Below are 17,296 nucleotides of genomic sequence, written 5' to 3'. Positions count from 1 at the left end.
AAAGACATCTTCAGTGCAGTTGGTAGCAACAGGCAACAGTCCATGATGAAAAGGTATGGTGGAAAAATAAAGATCATGCATTCCAGACATGCCACACAAACAGCCTCTGTAAACCTGAACAAACACCACCGACTTGACTGACCTAGTTTAAATTTTCAGAGATTGTGATGTAATGAAGTTCCATCTTGAAGTAGAAATACTGCATTTACAACTGAACTGATTTGATTTGGGTGCTTTTTGCTCTGGTCGGGATGGTACCTGCTGCTTGTAGAAACCTCCCATTTCTGATTTTATGATTTAATTAAGTGCAGACGGCAAAGTTAATATTTAATGCAATAGTGTGTGCTGCTTGCAAATCAAGCCTATATATATATATATATATATATATATATATATATATATATATATATATATATATATACACACACCTGGCTTATCGGGTGCGACATTTCCTTTGCAGTGGTTCTCAATCCCGGACCTGGGAACCCGTGTCTGCTGGTTTTCATTCCAACTGAGCTCTCAATCATTTAATTAAACCCTTAATTGAACTAGTAATTTGCTTAATTAACCTTTAATTGTTTTCAGCGCTTAAACAGGTGCAGAGTTCAAGTTACTTATAAAATGTCATAGCTAACTTGAAATCTGCAACTGTTTAGAGCTGAAAACAAGTAAAAAGGTCTAATTAAGCAAATTATTAGTTCAATTAAGGGTTTAGTTAAGTGATTGAGAGCTCAGTTGGAATGAAAACCAGCAGACACAGTGGGTCCCCAGGACTGGGTTTGGGAAACCCTGGTTTAGTGCATTCTACCATAGTCTCAACTTCAATAAATTAGTTCTACTAAATGTTTAAGCAACAAGTAGTCATTTATAAAAGGTAGGATATGTTTGCCAGCTGTGTTTACAAAAAAAAAAAAAGATAAAATAAAAAATGTATGATGGAACAATCTAAGGATGGAAGGTGCCCGGATTTAAAAATTGCTAACCATGACCCTACGGAGAAAGTAAACACATTGTGGAACTCGAGAACAGAAAATGCATGTTTATTGGTTGCTCTTTGGGTTGTGAGCAAGTATGCATACAGAGTATCCATGCAAACATCCACCCAACTGGAATCGCACACCCAATACAAGATAACAATGTACAGGTTTGAACTACTTTAGTGGATGTGAAGAGATTCCCCCGCACACCGCACACTCACAGGATAAGAACCTGAACAGATCTATTGGAAGTGGGGCTTGGTTTTAAGGATTCATCTGCAACATGTGCATCAGAATCAGTAACTTCAGTCAGTTTATTGCATCAGGTTGTCATGTATTAAGTGTTCAAACCTTGCCTTCACAGATTTAGAGGTGTACTGCCTTTAAGGAAACACATTCACATTATCTATAAAAATACAGGAATGCGATTTGTTATGTAAAAAAACAAACAAAAAAACAAACACACAATTAGAATTAAAGGGTAAGGGATTTTAGCCAGAATATATGTATTTTCTGTCTAGCTGAAAGATGCCTCTGTTCAAAATTTGTTGAGTGTGTTCAGTACTGGATTACCATCCAACTCCTGTCCAGCAAAACTATAGTACAGCACAAGCCATTCTTGACAAGCCATTTTCCAAAGCTGCAGCGCATATAAAAAGCACATTAAGAAATAAAGTTTAATTTCCCCTCATGGCTTCTCACATTTGAGGACAAAGAAAAACTAATCATTAATTATACATAACTGCTGAATTTCACATTAAAACCCAACACTAACAAATTGGCTGGATTATAAAGCAATTTTACAGTACTATAATTATATTAACATTTATTTGAGAAAACCCACACATGCTGTACATAATATAAAAAGAAAAAAAAAATCAATTAAAAAAACAAAAACAAATGTGTGTATATTGGCAAACACATCTTTTACAGCTCTCCTGTGATTCATGAACCCTTTACATCTTATCAGAGGATGCCTGTCAGTTTTCAAGGTGTCATAATGTGGCGAGTAAGATAACAATGGGATCACCCTGTGCAGCACAACAGTTTTCAGTAACTTTTAACCAGGTACAGGCAACACTGGTCCTTGATAGCCATTTAATGTACAGAATTGATCCTCTTAAAACTGCAAACCAGGCCCTGAAGTATTTACTAACACACAGATTGCAGAAGCCCTTGAGTAATACGCTGTAATGAATACGCAGTTGAAGGCAACTCTGGTCCTTAAGGCCATTCCACTACAGGTTGACTTCAGGGCCTGATTAGAAGTTGAATTGGTTCAAATAAATCCACAAGGTTCAGACAGGAATCTGGACTGGACTGTTTAGCATGGACACGAGGTGGGAGGGGGAAAAAGGTGACTTACTACTACTGTAAATTCTAGTGGCTGCCCCTGGACGAGGGTTAACGAAGGTAGAAAGGGTTAAATCACAGCCAGCAGGGATTCTTTGAAGCCTAACATCATGTACAAGGGGGGTTTGGGGAGCTATGCATATTTTGAACTGCACGGCTGTGCTGGGAGTTGTAGTGGGGGACGGGGTAAGGTGGGGGGTTGAAGAGCAAACCTTTCCCTTCCCCTGGCAGGAGTATTTGTTTATTACAGGCTGCTTTAACACCCTTGACACTTAAACATCGAACATAGAATTACAGGATCACGGAACACATTTTGTCATCCAACACAGCTGTTACAAAAAAAAAAAAAAAGTTAACTTTCAGGGTCAGCAGTGGAGCGACTGGGAGAGTGCATGAATGTAGCGTTACAGTGTTGGGGGCTTCAATCCGTATTTCTTAGCCACTTCTGTCTGAGCGTAAGCAGCATCACACAGCGAGTAGAGGTGCGCCATCTCCATTTCTGACTTGGCCAGGTTAATAGCTTTGTTGAACATGTCAATCGCCTTATCCAAGTTGCCTCTGTGAAAACAAAGTATTAGTGTTAAACGGAACAAATATGCTTTCCAATGACATTAAAGAGAAAAAATTGTCAACAGAAAGAAATCATGTGATTTATCTTAATAAGTGCTTATTTAGTCGTGCCAGGACAAATGCCTTTGAATATGTCTAAAGAAATATTTGGACAATTTCTGCCAGAAATTACATAATTGATGGAAATTAGAAATATGTATTTTGCCTTACACTGACTTACCATGTTACCAGTTACCAGAATTTGCAAGAGGAAAGATAGCAGTCTGTAAGGGATTTCTATATTCCATATTCCTTCGAATTTAATATGCACTTTGAACCATATCTGCTTCTCAAAAATAGCCTGCGTCTTAAATTTAAGTACAGTGTAGTGATGCATGTATTAAAATCGGCAACAAAAGACGCGACTACCCGAGTACACAAACAGCAACGTGACTGACTGCCGAGAAAAGATGAACCAAAGCGTTACTGCCCGTTTTCAAATCATCCATGACATGCAGGGAGACATTTTAGAGAAGCGCCATTAGCTTCCTGAGGAATTCGAAGAGAAGCTTTAACAATTTCAGCGTTTCTAGCACAGTACCAGCTTGGACAGATCATAAATGCTGATCAAACACTCGACATGCCAAGCAATACCACAAATTGGGAGAAAAACAGGTGTGAGTAACCACGACTGGAAATGAAAAGCAGCACATAACTGTAATGCTCTGTGTGATAGCGGATGGCCGCAAACTGCCTCCATATGCGAAACTGAAGTTGTATCTTTGTAAATGCGTATTTATTTGATATTTTATTTTTTCTTCAAGTTGAGGGTGGGAAATTCGGGCTGTGCCTAAATTTGAAGGAATACGGTATACTGTATAAAATCAGTGGGCAGCAGTGTGGAGTAGTGGTTAGGGCTCTGGACTCTTGACCGGAGGGTCGTGGGTTCAATCCCAGGTGGGGGACACTGCTGCTGTACCCTTGAGCAAGGTACCTTACCTAGATTGCTCCAGTAAAAAAACAACTGTATAAATGGGTAATTGTATGTAAAAATAAAGTGATATCTTTTAACAATTGTAAGTCGCCCTGGATAAGGGCGTCTGCTAAGACCGATAGGAGCCGAGAGAAGCAGGAAAAAAAAAAGGGGCGGATCTGAGCAAAACACTTAGCCCCAGCACCACAGAGATAACACGGCCATAAACAAACAAGATAGCTGCTTCCATATCCAGCGCTCAAAGAATATCACAGCTTTTTGAGATGTTTAGTAATAAAATAATGACTTGGATCGCATTTTTGAGGAGTTTGGTGATAAAACGAGTGATCAGGAGATGATTTATCAGTATTATTATTATTATTCTTATTTTATTTCTTAGCAGACACCCTTATCCAGGGCGACTTACAAATGTTACAAGATATCACATAGTTTTACATACAATTACATAATTTTTTACACAGTATTTACAGTATGCACGACTATGAAGAGGTATGTGAAAAATACACCAAACAAGGGGTGGGGTGGAGCTGGAGATACAGTACTGAGTGTCCTTTTAAACCTGTTTTACAGTGAAAAAACAGTTAAAACAGCATGTGTAAAATAAACAGCGTGTGTGAAAATAAATTGGACCAGATGTGCCTGAGATGCGCTGAATAAATGGACCGCTAAGGGTTAAACGCCTAGGCCTCTAGACCAATACCTTTTTTTGTAAGAAGACAACAATTCCCTCAAGCTTCCAGATAGTCAAGATGATGTTGTGAAATTTTGTAAATCTATTACAAATTTGTGTACCACATTCAGGAATCATTTACTACTCATTCAAACCAGGGTACACTCAAATGTTAACTAGTAGCCCTTATTAAACCTATGCTGTGTTGCGTAGTCAGTTTACCACTCTAGGTTATGTGCACTACTGAATAAATCTAGTACTGGTGACTAATTGATAAAAGTAAAAAAAGAAGATAAGAGAAATGGTTTTGTGCAAGACACCTTTTTTTCGTTCAGTTTTTATGTATCGTATCGCCAAACTCAATTCAGTTATAACCTTACGAACATTTTAATTTCTTAGCAGACACCCTTATCCAGGGCGACTTACAATTGTTACACGATATCACATTATTTTTACATACAATTACCCATTTATACAGTTGGGTTTTTACTGGAGCAATCTAGGTGAAGTACCTTGCTCAAAGGGTACAACAGCAATGTCCTCACCTGGGATTGAACCCACGACCCTCTGGTCAAGAGTCCAGCGCCCTAACCACTACTCCACACTGCTACAAATGCCTTTTTATCCATTCCTTATCATTTTAAGAAGTTTGCAATCATTCTCAATGGTTGTGTTAATCATTTATTAAGTCTATCTTGCTTGCAGGCCTGTGTGGTTTCCCTATATTTTCATGGCTCCTTCAACTCTTGACTCAACCTGCTTCCATATTGTACTTTGCTGTGAAGAAGGTGGTGTCATAAGAGTTGAAAGTTCATGGGGGGATGAGGACGACATGACAGCAGACAGTTGGATAAGAGAAAAATTACATAGAACCTCAATATTAGAGCAACAGAAAATTGAACCACTCAGAATGGTTGCAAACACCAACAAGTAAAAACTATGAAGCTACTGATAGCTATATTCAAGTCTGGTGTGAATGTGTCCTGCCCTGTTGTCCAAGGCCCTGTTGCATAGATCTCAAGCATTCTCATTGGTTCTGCTGTAGCTTTCATGGAAGTGCACACTGTCAGCAGAAAGATGAAAGCATTACCTTTGAACTTCAATGGTCCCCATTGTTTCATACGCAAAGTCACATTTGTTGTCGATCTCAATGGCTTTGCTGATCAGATCTAAACCTTTATCAAGGTCTTGCTTCCACTGGAGCTGTAGTAAACTGGGAAAATAGAAAAAAAAAAGACAAGATAGCCATTAAAAACAAACGGTCACTTTATGGGTAAATACAAACATGTAAAAGTTTACAGCTAGTTCGCTTTCGCTGTGTGGTCTTGGCCTGTAGCCTTACTTTTTTGTCTTGCTACTTCAGTGATGCAGATAGCAACCTAACACACCAAATGGGAATAATGCAAAAGGGTTATTCTAGCCCAGCAACCGACCAATTTCAAATTGATACACAGATCTTATGCCACCCTACTTAAGCGTTTTCGCAAGAAAATAATTCTTGACCCTGCCTGTGGTGGTTGCCAGTCTGGCTCCGCAGACACTAATGTACACATGTTACCGGCACGATCCTAATACTATATATGAGCCGACTACTTTTATTAATAAAATATTACGATTATTTTCTGGTATTATCATTATAAATTTGTTGTTGTATTATAGTACTGTAAGGCAATATATAGTCCATAATAGTTACACTGATAAAAGTTTCATAGTTAAAAGTAAAATCAGTGCATCCTCTAGTTAAAGTACAATTGAGAGTTCTGAAGACGTGATGGAGTACAATCTCTAACTGCTACACACGTTAAAATGAATGTGTTGCAAAACGGAGAAGACCCTCACCCTTTATGCACATATGTAGTGGCGTTGTCTGGTTCCAGGTCGATGCACTTATTATACATCTCATTGGCTTTTCCAAAGTGCTGCTGATCTGTCAATGCCTGACACAGAAAAATAATAATTAGAAAAGGTTGCAGAGACGTCATTACATTACATTATATAAATAAATACACACTGTGGTATATACCATAGTGTCTATATACATACATATAGAATGAGAAGGTTGAAGTCTGAATAGGACGTAAAGCTATAGAACACACCTGTGCATACAGTGCATACCCCTCTGCACACTTTGGGAATCTTTTAATGACGTCTTCAAAGCCGTCCATGGCAGTCTGGACTTGTGAAGGGTTGTTTCCTGTGTAAGCCTGGCGGTACTAGAACAGAACAAAAAAAAAAAAAAATTTAAGATTTTTTTTTTCTGTATGCCATATTACGTATTTTTGTAACTTACTTTATTCCACTGGACGTTAAGTGGAGGGGTTACTGAAGAGCGATGAGGAGAACTATCCCAATGCAGCGCTTCCTGTGGGACGCCTTCCAAGGTCAGCCACTTTGCAAGACCAGGATTCGAACCAACAATCTCTCAATTACACGTCTCAACATGAACTCTACTCAGCATTGATTGTATTAAGTTACAACTCCTAGAATAGTTATTTTTCTTTAATATCAGCACATTTGTATTTATTTTCATTTTGACAGTGAAACTCAGCCTACCAGAGCAAAGCATTTCTGGGCTTGTGCTAAAGCAGAATCTGGACGCAGTATAATGCACTTGTCGAAATCTCCCACTGCTTCCTCTACCTGGTCAAGCAAGATCTTCAGCTGCAGAGAAAAAAGACACATTAATAAAGGGAAAAAACGATTTATTCAGAATTCATCTTGAAGGCATTCTAGTGGTTAAAATCCAGAGCTTTTAACCACAAGGTCACCAATTCTTTAGCATGTTTTAAAAACAAAAAGGGTTAAAAAAATGTCTTTAAGAATGTCTCCAACAGGGCTGGGGAAGCTACGTGTTCTAGGCAAATTTTTTCTGTACATACTAAAGAAAACAGTATATATTTTTCAGTCTGAATTAAAATGTAGTCTCCAAACAGGAATCGCACTGTTGTGTAAAGGCTGAAGCGATGGTTTCTCACCTGGCCTCTGTGGTGGTACACGTCTGCATTCTGAGAATCGATGTCTGCAGCCATGTTGAAGTCCTGTGTGGAAAGCATGGGCTGCTGCTGCTGCATGTACATACTGCCACGCTTGATCAGGGCATTAGCGCGTAGCTGCTGAGAAAAAAACATACATTATATTTATATCTATTTATATCCATATCTATCAAGAACCCATTTCCACGGAGGCTTATACCTATACATTACAAGGCTCACAGTATATATTTTACGCAGCTTATAAGACAACAAGGAGTGCTTAAGGATATAAAATAGCAATACTGGTGCTTGTTCTAAAATCAATTTCCTAAATATTAAAATATCATTCAATACCAATTTAAGACATACACAGCCGTATTCATGAAGGTTATCTATGGTTAATTAAATATATCTTGATTAAAGATTATTTTCTTTTCAAACAGTGACAGATTTAGTTTTTCTTTCCATTTAAAAATATTCGTTTTTTATTTTTTAGGCTTCCAGGCCAAAGGCTGGGAAGCCTATTGTTATTGCTGGGAGTATTCTTATTATTATTCTTTCTGCCAGAGTTGCTCGAAAACTCACCAGATTCGGTAGGTTGGTAGATGCTTATGGGAAGATGGAAAATGCTAAAGAACTTATGCCGTAAGTCACAGGGTTTGGCCGCCATATTGGATTGAAAATTTTTTTTTTGCCTAAATGTAATAATGTGTCTTAGGAAAATGACTTATTGCAGAGTGCTGAAAGTTGGTATAGTTGTTGAGGGATAGTCCAAGATTAACTGGTGTTCATAATAATGATGCATGATGTCAAAATCACACGGTACAGTCGTCATAATCACAAACTACAAAGATCTTCTCCTAAACCGCTAGTCCGATTTAAACAAACCCAATGGCACATATGATCGTAGTGTGGTTGTCTTTAAAGGGTGTTACAGGGAAGTTGCTACAATAAACAACATGGCGGCCACGTTGGATGACATAATCAACATACAAAACTGGCTACAAAAACCTTTGTTTCTGAAATCACTTGTCTGATTGAACCAAAAATTGGCACACATGATCCTGGTGTGGTTGTCTTTAAAGGTTGTTCATGGGATGTTGCTACAATAAAAAAACACGTTTGGTGGCCACATTGGATGACATCATCAACATACAAAACTGGCTACTAGAGTACTGATAGGGCCATGGTTACTATGGAACACATATAGTAACCCATGTATGCTCTATCAAAAAATGTCATTGCCTGTGACCTTTGACCTCTCCTAAAGGTAAAATGTAAAACTAGCTTACAACTCATAATAGAGTGCAGATAAGGTCACTGTTACTATGGAACACATATAGTAACCCATGTTACTTTGTAAAAATGCCATTCTGCACTACTTACTAAAGAGTTTGGTACTGGTACTGGCATTCTGCAGTATTTGCTAAAGTGTTTAATACTGGCATTTTGCACTATTTGCTAAAAATTTGGGTACTGGTACTGTTACTGGCATTCTGCAGTATTTGCTAAAGTGTTTGGTACTGGTACTGTTACTGGTTGCTGGCAACTCTAGTTTTCTATATGCTTACAGTAGTACCTCTCTAATACAGACACTAATGTGTACATTCGGATATGCTGGACACAACATATGTCCCCTAATAACTAATTAAGTGTGACACAGGTCACTGTGAATTTCATGATCAAAACAGTAACCAAAGACAGGGTGAAAATAAAACTCAAAAACAGATACAAGTAGCCTACTAGAATCGCTAAAATTAAGAACATTAGTAAAATAAGGAATATAAATTCACACTGTAGAGTTTAAACTAACTGCAACTGATCGGCTGGAAAAGGGTGAGAAGCTTTTAGAAATACTGCTGGACTCCACTGGTTCGAAACGAAAGATGTGGACACATTAAAATTCAGAATTTGAAGTCTTTAATTACTGTTTGAAAAGAAAAGAAAGTCTGACTCGTACAAACAGAATACAAAAGTAGCAGGTAGGCTGTGTGTTTTACTTGCAGGCACACGTACATTGTAATATTTTCTATGTCAATTTAAAAATGATTGATTATTTCTGTAAAGTATGTGCAGTATATGTAAAGTACCGTATAGTATCATAACGTGTTAATGCAGCACCATTATCTATTTTGTGTTAATTGGGCTATGGTAAATAAAAGAAAATCTGCTAAATTCATTTAGTTTCAATTATAAATAATCTTTTATGTCCGCATTGTATAGCAATGTGTATGCAGTATGCAGCAGCAGAACTTATTTTGTGTTACCGGTATTATTTACAGCAGCCTATAGGCTAGGTATTCATTTGATTTTACTCTACACTGACAACCGGACTGTCTCCAGACATCCGGTTTCGCAAGGGACTACTGTACAACTCCCAAAGGGACTGCAATTGTCCCAGCCCCCATACCTTAACGCTGGCTTCCTGCATGTTGATGACCTGGTCCAGGTCTGGTTTAGCAGCAGTAGCGTTGCCGATCAGCAGGTTAAAAGTAGCCCGCAGTAACAAAGCCTCTGCCACGTACTTCCCGCGAGTCTCAATCTCTTTCGTGCACTCACTGATGATTTTGTCATAGTTCTCCTCCTCCATGAACTGCTTAGCTTTCAGGTAGCCAGAGCTGGGGGAAAAAAAGAGAAAAAAAAAAAAAAAAAGATTGAAGTTAAATTTGAGACATTTTGTCACCCTGTGGTTTCCTGCGCTGAAGTGTAATAGAGCTCAGGTTATAAATAGGGCTTGGGAGCAGATCCTCCCCTGCATGGCCTTCCTGCTGTACCTCTCTTTGACCTCGGCTGTCTCCCCCTCCTTATCTTTGTCCTCGTCTGCCTTCTCTCCCTTCAGGAGGGGCTGCGAGATGATGTCGTCTGTGAAGGAGCTGAAGTACGACTTGATGAACTGAGGAGATGGCATCAGGGGCTCTCGGTTCTGAAAAGAGGAGGAAACTCTCGGCAATGAAGGACAGGAGCTTTAGAGGATAATTAAGTGAGCAGCACACTATTAGAATTCACACCTTCAGATTTATTGTAATGTATAAATCTTGACACAAGAAGTCTGTTCTGTGCATCTTAAAGAAAAGCTTTACTTTTTATTTTTTTGAAACAGCATGTTTGTAACCTACACCCCCGTGCTGTTAATACAAAGCTATTACAGCTATAAATTACATGAAAAATTAATACATGCCCTCAATCCAATGCACATGTAAAAAATGACACAGATAACCCGGTAGCTCCATGTATCCCAATATTCTGATACTCAACAACTATGTAGTAAAGAATGTCTGACTAAGTTGTACAACTGGATAAGCAGTTCCCTAAATATCTGCTGTGAAACTGTGGCTGGCATTTGTTGATGAATTTGAAAAGCACATACTATCATGATTTCCCCCCTAGTTGAAACAAACCTTGTATTTTTCTTTTGCTTTTTCTTTTCCAAGCAGCTTGAGCACTTTGTCTGCCAAAAGCATGCTCTGCTGATTCTGGAAAGCTTCTAGAATACATACAGCTGTCACATCTGAGGGGAGGGAGGAAAGGGGGAGAAAAAACAAAACACATGTCAATTTGGGAATTAATATTAACCCACAAACTTGCCTTGCGCCAATCACAGCATCTCATCAAGAGTAATGAACCATAACCAGGGATTAAGTTTGCAGCTGTTCTGCAGATTATTGCAGTAGTAGCGCAGAGCACCGCACATACCTTCCAAACACTGTTTCTTGTTGTCCAGGCGCTCTTGGGCTTTGGCTCGGCGGAATAGCGCCTTGATGTAGCGAGGGTTCAGCTCCACTGCTCGTGTGCAGTCATCCACCACTTCCTGCCATTTTTGCTGCAAAGGAGATCCAATAGTTCCGTATAAAAATGAAACACTTTGGGACAAGTCACCTTAAACCTGGTTCATTCACTGACTACAACACTGAACAAGGGAGTTGGCAGACATTGAAATAACAAAACAATATACACTATAGACATAGGGCCTATAAAAGTATGCATGTCTTAAGTACTTCATTGTAAGAAGACAAAATACTAAGCAGCCTATTTACTGGGCACACATTTAACTATCATAATTGGAGTTAAATTGTGTTGTCAAACACATTGCAATCTTATTGAAACAATTTCACAGCTGCTGGAATGCACGTCTGCAGATAAAGTATCTCTGTACAGCACAGATTAGCTGCATGACTCTGCAGTCCCCACTGTACCTGCTGTTCGAATGCTGCAGCTCTGTTCTGGTAGAATGTAGAGAGATCTCCCTTCTGCTCAGTGGGACACCGGCTGATGGCCTCAGAGTAGCACTGGATTGCCTGCTCATACTTTGCTGCCTTGAAATACTTGTTGCCTTTATTCTTCGCAGCCTGAGCCCGGTCCAGAGGATTCTAGGAGGAAAGGCAGTAGGATGACAGTTATTCTACTGCAGCCATTTTTACATTGTTAATTTACTTTTGGTTTCTGATTTCATTATTATTCATTATATCTGAATAGTGAGCATATATACATGGATTCCCCCCATCTCCTGTATAAACAGTAACCACTACATTCCCTATAATACTGTGATTAAACTGCTTATCAGCTTATATAACTCAGTGATACAATTCATCTGTGATACTATACAATGACCAAGCTCACTGGGTGGTTCAAGGCTCATTGTTCTAATATTTGGAATTTGTATCTCTTTGTTTCTTGGGCTCCCAGAAGATCCTACCGGCCCTGCTGAGTCTGCATTTTGGACAGTCGAAAACTTTTAAGATTTGAAAAAATAAAACAAACAAAAAAAAAAACAGCATAGAAACAGACCAATAGCTAGCACCGTGGGGTTGTTTCAATAGAGTTTTTGTTTTCCCATGTGTCTATTTATTATTTGAAGTGATACGTCACCATAACTTGCCACTTTTCTGTGCGAGGCAGGTGTGCTGTATTATAACAAATCACGTTTAAATACATCATTAGGAAATAACTGTAGTTTTAACTATAACCCCTTTTACACTGGCCCTCCTACCCGGGCTCAGGATGTGGGTTGACACGATTTGACCCGGGTCGAGCGAGACAAAATTCATGATGGCCGTTTGTAAGAGGACGAAGTAACAAAGAGCCACGTCTGCGTGAAGGTTTCACTTCCACCAGGAACGTTTCTGTTTATTCTGTTTAGCCATATTTTTGTTGATTGAGGCACATCATGAGCCAGATTGCAGCAGGGATGAAGAAACATTTGCTCTAATCAACATTTGGGCCAATGATTCAATCCAGAAAAGCTTGGATGGAAGCGTCTGAAACAAGCTGCTTCCGGGGCATTGTGCACTTGCTTCTGTCACCCAGGCCGACCCTGCTTCATCAAAAAGCAGTGTGACATTGCGTAGCCAACCCGCATGACACTGGGTCACAACAGCATGTCACTGTGAAAGTCTTTTCAACTTCGGATTCAGAAAAAAAATGAAATAAAAATGAGGATTAAAAAAAGAAATAATGAAAAAAAGAACCGTGTAAACCTGGTGCCAATGATAATGCGGCCACTGACACTTTTTATTTTAAATTTCATGAAGCTAAAATGGTTAATCACTAATTGATTGATTGTGTTCACTGTTAAATAAAAGCTAAATCCTACAAGTTATGTAGTTAAGGCGGCAAGTAGTTTTGTTAACAAGGACAAGTAGATTTTGCAAAGTACTGCATCAATATGTAAAGTATGTAGCTCCTGGATTTGTATCTACTTACATAAACAAACAACAAACATTTCCGGTACAATACAAATAGAGTTAAGGAATAATACTGCACCACCCACAGTGTTTTCTTCATAGTAATTAGTAAGGTAAGTGATTAGAGGGACAATTAAGCCAGATTAGGTACCAGTGTCACAGTAAACTTATAACGTGTGAGAAGAAGTGCGCATTGTCCTGAAGAAGGAGTCATTACACCAATGAAGGCTTTGGCTGTATTTGACTACTTGAATTAGTTTATTATGGTTTTACCAGTGGAATCCTTTCAACTTTGAACAAGTAGGCTATGTAAGTTACATAAATACTCCACCACAGATGTAATAAAATCAGATCCATCAGAAACATGAAAAACAGATGACTTCATATGACCAGAGATTCTAATATGTGTGTCTGTAGCTTCTTGGAGCTGCAGTACAGTCTAGACTTGTATACAGTATTAACCCCCCTTCCTCATATTTCTCACTCAGGTATGGAAAATGGAAATGGCTCACTCAAACTAATATTCAATTAGAGTCGTATGGTTTTTTTTTCCTGTTACTATGTTAGAAATGTTGGTTCAGTAATTGCTATGCACTGTCCCTCTCTGGTTTTAAGTGCAGGACTTTGAAATCAATAAAGTTTAGTAGAATTCTGCCCACTATACTCCAGTTTCAATACTAATGGCTCAGTAAAATTAAATTGACCTTTGACCAGTCCTCAGGAGCCTTTTATAATACTTAGCACTGGCTTCCTACTTTCCCTTGGGAATAAATGGAAATCCTATAGTGGAGGCAAAGCCCTTTTGTACTAAACACTCCCTGAATCATAGCAACCTTGCCAGCTTTCTAAAGCAAGAACCAGGTCAATACACTGTGCCAATAGACATATTTCTTTCCTTCCTTCCACTCCAGAACAAAATAGTTTTCATAGAAAAGCAGATGCCACAATACAGGGTCCTACAGTACGTGGATGTTGTAATACAACAATCCATGGTTGGGCAATTCAGCACTCAAACAGGATTCTATTAAGAAATTCTTTTGTCCTGGTTTGTGTTTGAATTGCTGTATGAATGTATGAACTTTTTTATGCCATTTTTCCATGCTGTATACCTCAAAAAGGTTCTCATCCTGGTTAAATAAATGAAATTGAAATTTACCCAAAGATATCCAAGCTAAGATTGAACAGCATCATCGTGGGACCCAGATACAAGATGATGGGAATCCCCTTGTACCTGATGCCTAAGGCTGCCACGTTTAAATATATATATATATATATATATATATATATATATATATATATAATAAGAATCTGTGGCACTATTTGAAAATTGCGGTCCACAAGCGTCGTCCAACCAACCTGAACAACCGGGAGCAAATCTGCCAAGAAGAATGGGCCAAAATCACTCCGACACTGTGTGCAAAGCTGGTACATACTTACCCCAAAAGACTTAAAGCTGTTATTGCAGCGAAAGGTGGCTCTACCAAATATTAATGTGTGGGGGTTGAATACTTATGCAAGCAAGATATTTCAGTTTTTTATTTTTCTTAAAAATATTTCCCAACATAAAACCAATGTCGCCTTACAATAATTGATTTTGAGTTTCAGTGTTTGAAAATAAAATATCAAACAGAACGAAATTTCAATGTACCATTTGTAATTCAGTAATATGAGAGAATTGGTCAGGGGTCTGAATACTTTTGCAAGGCACTGTATATTTTATATATATATATATATATATATATATATATATATATATATATATATATATATATATATATATATACACACACACATACATACACAGAGACAGAATGGGCTTCAGTGAGTTACAAGAAAATAATTCCATCTAGGGTTCCTGTGACGTCATAAACTACGAGACTGTCAGGTCGAATAGTTTATAAACTGTTTATAAATCTTGTACATTTTGTTAAAGATCTACAATTGAGATTATATAGATAGATAGCTAGATAGATAGATAGATAGATAGATAGATATTATGCCTCAATCCTAAAATTCTAGCTGATGCAAAACGTTTGACCATTGCTGTGCATATATACACACACGCAAAAAGCACGCGCATCTCCTCGCAGATTTACAGTTTAATTTGCCGTCATTACATCATGTCTTGACCGCACTTTAATAGGAAACTAACTACCGCTTTTAACTACATGGGTCAGTTTAGTCTGCCATCACTACGCATACAAAAACAACAAGTGATGGCAGTGATCGAATCAAGACACACAATGAAGTCACTTTGTTCAATTAATTATGTACATAGCAATATGCAAGCACGGCGCAGCCAAAAGCAAACTTATCTCGTGAAACAGATTTGCTTTATTAATTTAGTGCAAGCAAAATCTAAGACGTATTGTTTTGGCTAAACAACATTTTATATACGGTACTGAATATACTAGGTCAACCTTCTCACCCTCATCACGCCCCCCTCACGTTGAGTTACCTGCTCTGGTCATTAGCATGGAACCGTACTGTACCACACTATACTTCGTTTTTTTATAATCTGTCAGTGTTGAAATGATTTATTTATTTATTTATTTAAATTAGAAACCTGTTCACGCTGTGTCTGCGACAAGTAGAGTGTCAGTCTGTGCCCTTGAAAAATCCTTCAACGTTGCTATTTTGCATTCCCGCCCAGATCCATACGCGACTAATATATTTTACACGTCTTACAAGTGGCACCTGAAACTGTCATACCATTTCCTCGGGGTCGCCGTCTGGCTTCTCCGGCTTCGACACGGGACTCGCGCTGCCCTCCGGAGTTTCCCTTTCCCCGTTGCGCTTGCCTTTCTTTGACTTCTTACGGCTGCGGTTCCAGAGGTAGACCGCTCCGGCCCCTATTAGGATTGGTGCTCCCACCATGAGTGCAACCTGCCAACGGGGCAGACCAGTGCCAGACTGTGGCTCCACAGGCTTCGAGGCCGCCATCATGCAGAAGCACACCACTACAGACACAAGACAGCTTCAGAGAGAGAGCGACAGCAAGAGGTCAGGGCTACGCTACTGCATCACGGGATACTACGGGGGTGGCAGACAACAACCCGATCCGGGGCACGCAACCGGGGAACTTCCTGAATCTAATCACTATAGAAACAGTGTAGTGAAATGCTTTCAGTGTCCTTGAATCGGGGAGTGACAGGTTGCACATGGTACTTAGCATGCTGTATGAATAGGAAACAAAACATCAAGCAATGCTTTTGTAATGGTCTGTTCTGTGTGCACCTTTGCGTTTCTAAGGTACTCGGCTTTTTCGTATTAATCATATTGACTAACATGTCGTTATGTTGTATGCAGAACCCTTTTTGGCAACTTGAGTGATTGGGTGGCGGTTGGCCACATGTAACCGAACAACATAAGTACATTTTCCATGGAAACAGAATGTTTCTGTTGTGACAAAGGTGTTTTCAAGTTTCACGAGCATCCCCGTATGTTGGAGCCAACATTCCTACACACAATTGTATACAGCAGAATGCTGTTCTGCCAAAATTGGTATCTGTACGTTTATTTGGGTCAGGATGGGCAAACAGTGGATCGGACTTATTGCATGTACTCAGTGGGCACGTGCTTCCTGTTACGATTGCAAATTTTTTTTTTTTTTTTTTTTTGCAAACAAGAAGTACAGAACAAAAAGGAAAATAATGTATATATACATGTTACGTTTAAATTATAACAAAGATCGGGTGTAATTAATGTTGGGATTTAAAGAACAATCCAGAGTATTCTTAAAGCTGCTTAGGTCTTGTTTGAAAAGCCTGAAAGAAGGGTTATTGTTTGTAAATTTAGATTTATGAATGTGAAACTTTCCCAATAAAATAATACAGTTAACAAAACTGGATACTGACATTTTCTTCATAACCAAAGATAAACTTCTTTACGTCAAATGAAACAAAATGAGAGGTTTTCCTTAAACTAGACAGTCCAGAAAGACTTAGTGTAATCACAGATTACAAATAAATGATATATATCCTCCTCTTGACCACAGAATGCACAGGCACTGGAAATCAAGGGATTAAAATTAGACATAAATTTATTACAGGGATAATACCTATGGAGTATTTTAAAATTAATTTATTTTACCTTATTAT

At 38.6% G+C, this 17,296-nt stretch overlaps 1 protein-coding gene across 2 annotated transcripts; it reads right to left on the bottom strand.

Annotated features, from left to right (window-relative positions):
- Nucleotides 1–1,024: 1,024 nt before the first annotated feature.
- LOC117405121 (mitochondrial import receptor subunit TOM70-like) lies at nucleotides 1,025–16,269 on the bottom strand. 2 transcript variants are annotated; one of them, XM_034007923.3, is made up of 12 exons: nucleotides 15,909–16,269; nucleotides 11,709–11,882; nucleotides 11,209–11,335; nucleotides 10,914–11,023; nucleotides 10,290–10,438; nucleotides 9,926–10,133; nucleotides 7,519–7,656; nucleotides 7,097–7,204; nucleotides 6,640–6,756; nucleotides 6,383–6,480; nucleotides 5,634–5,756; nucleotides 1,025–2,888 (listed from the first exon to the last, which is right to left on the bottom strand). In XM_034007923.3, the coding sequence occupies exons 1-12, from the start codon at nucleotides 16,140–16,142 to the stop codon at nucleotides 2,735–2,737; spliced, it is 1,740 nt and encodes a 579-aa protein (XP_033863814.2). In that variant the 5' UTR covers nucleotides 16,143–16,269; the 3' UTR covers nucleotides 1,025–2,734. The 2 variants fall into 2 exon arrangements, with proteins under 2 accessions (XP_033863814.2, XP_033863816.2); XM_034007925.3 differs by having other exon boundaries at nucleotides 7,519–7,653; nucleotides 15,909–16,267.
- Between the last annotated feature and the right edge of the window lie 1,027 nt (nucleotides 16,270–17,296).

Source organism: Acipenser ruthenus, chromosome 9 (genome assembly GCF_902713425.1).
Source record: "Acipenser ruthenus chromosome 9, fAciRut3.2 maternal haplotype, whole genome shotgun sequence".
Lineage (NCBI taxonomy): Eukaryota > Metazoa > Chordata > Actinopteri > Acipenseriformes > Acipenseridae > Acipenser > Acipenser ruthenus.
This window is presented reverse-complemented; position numbering and strand designations above follow the sequence as displayed.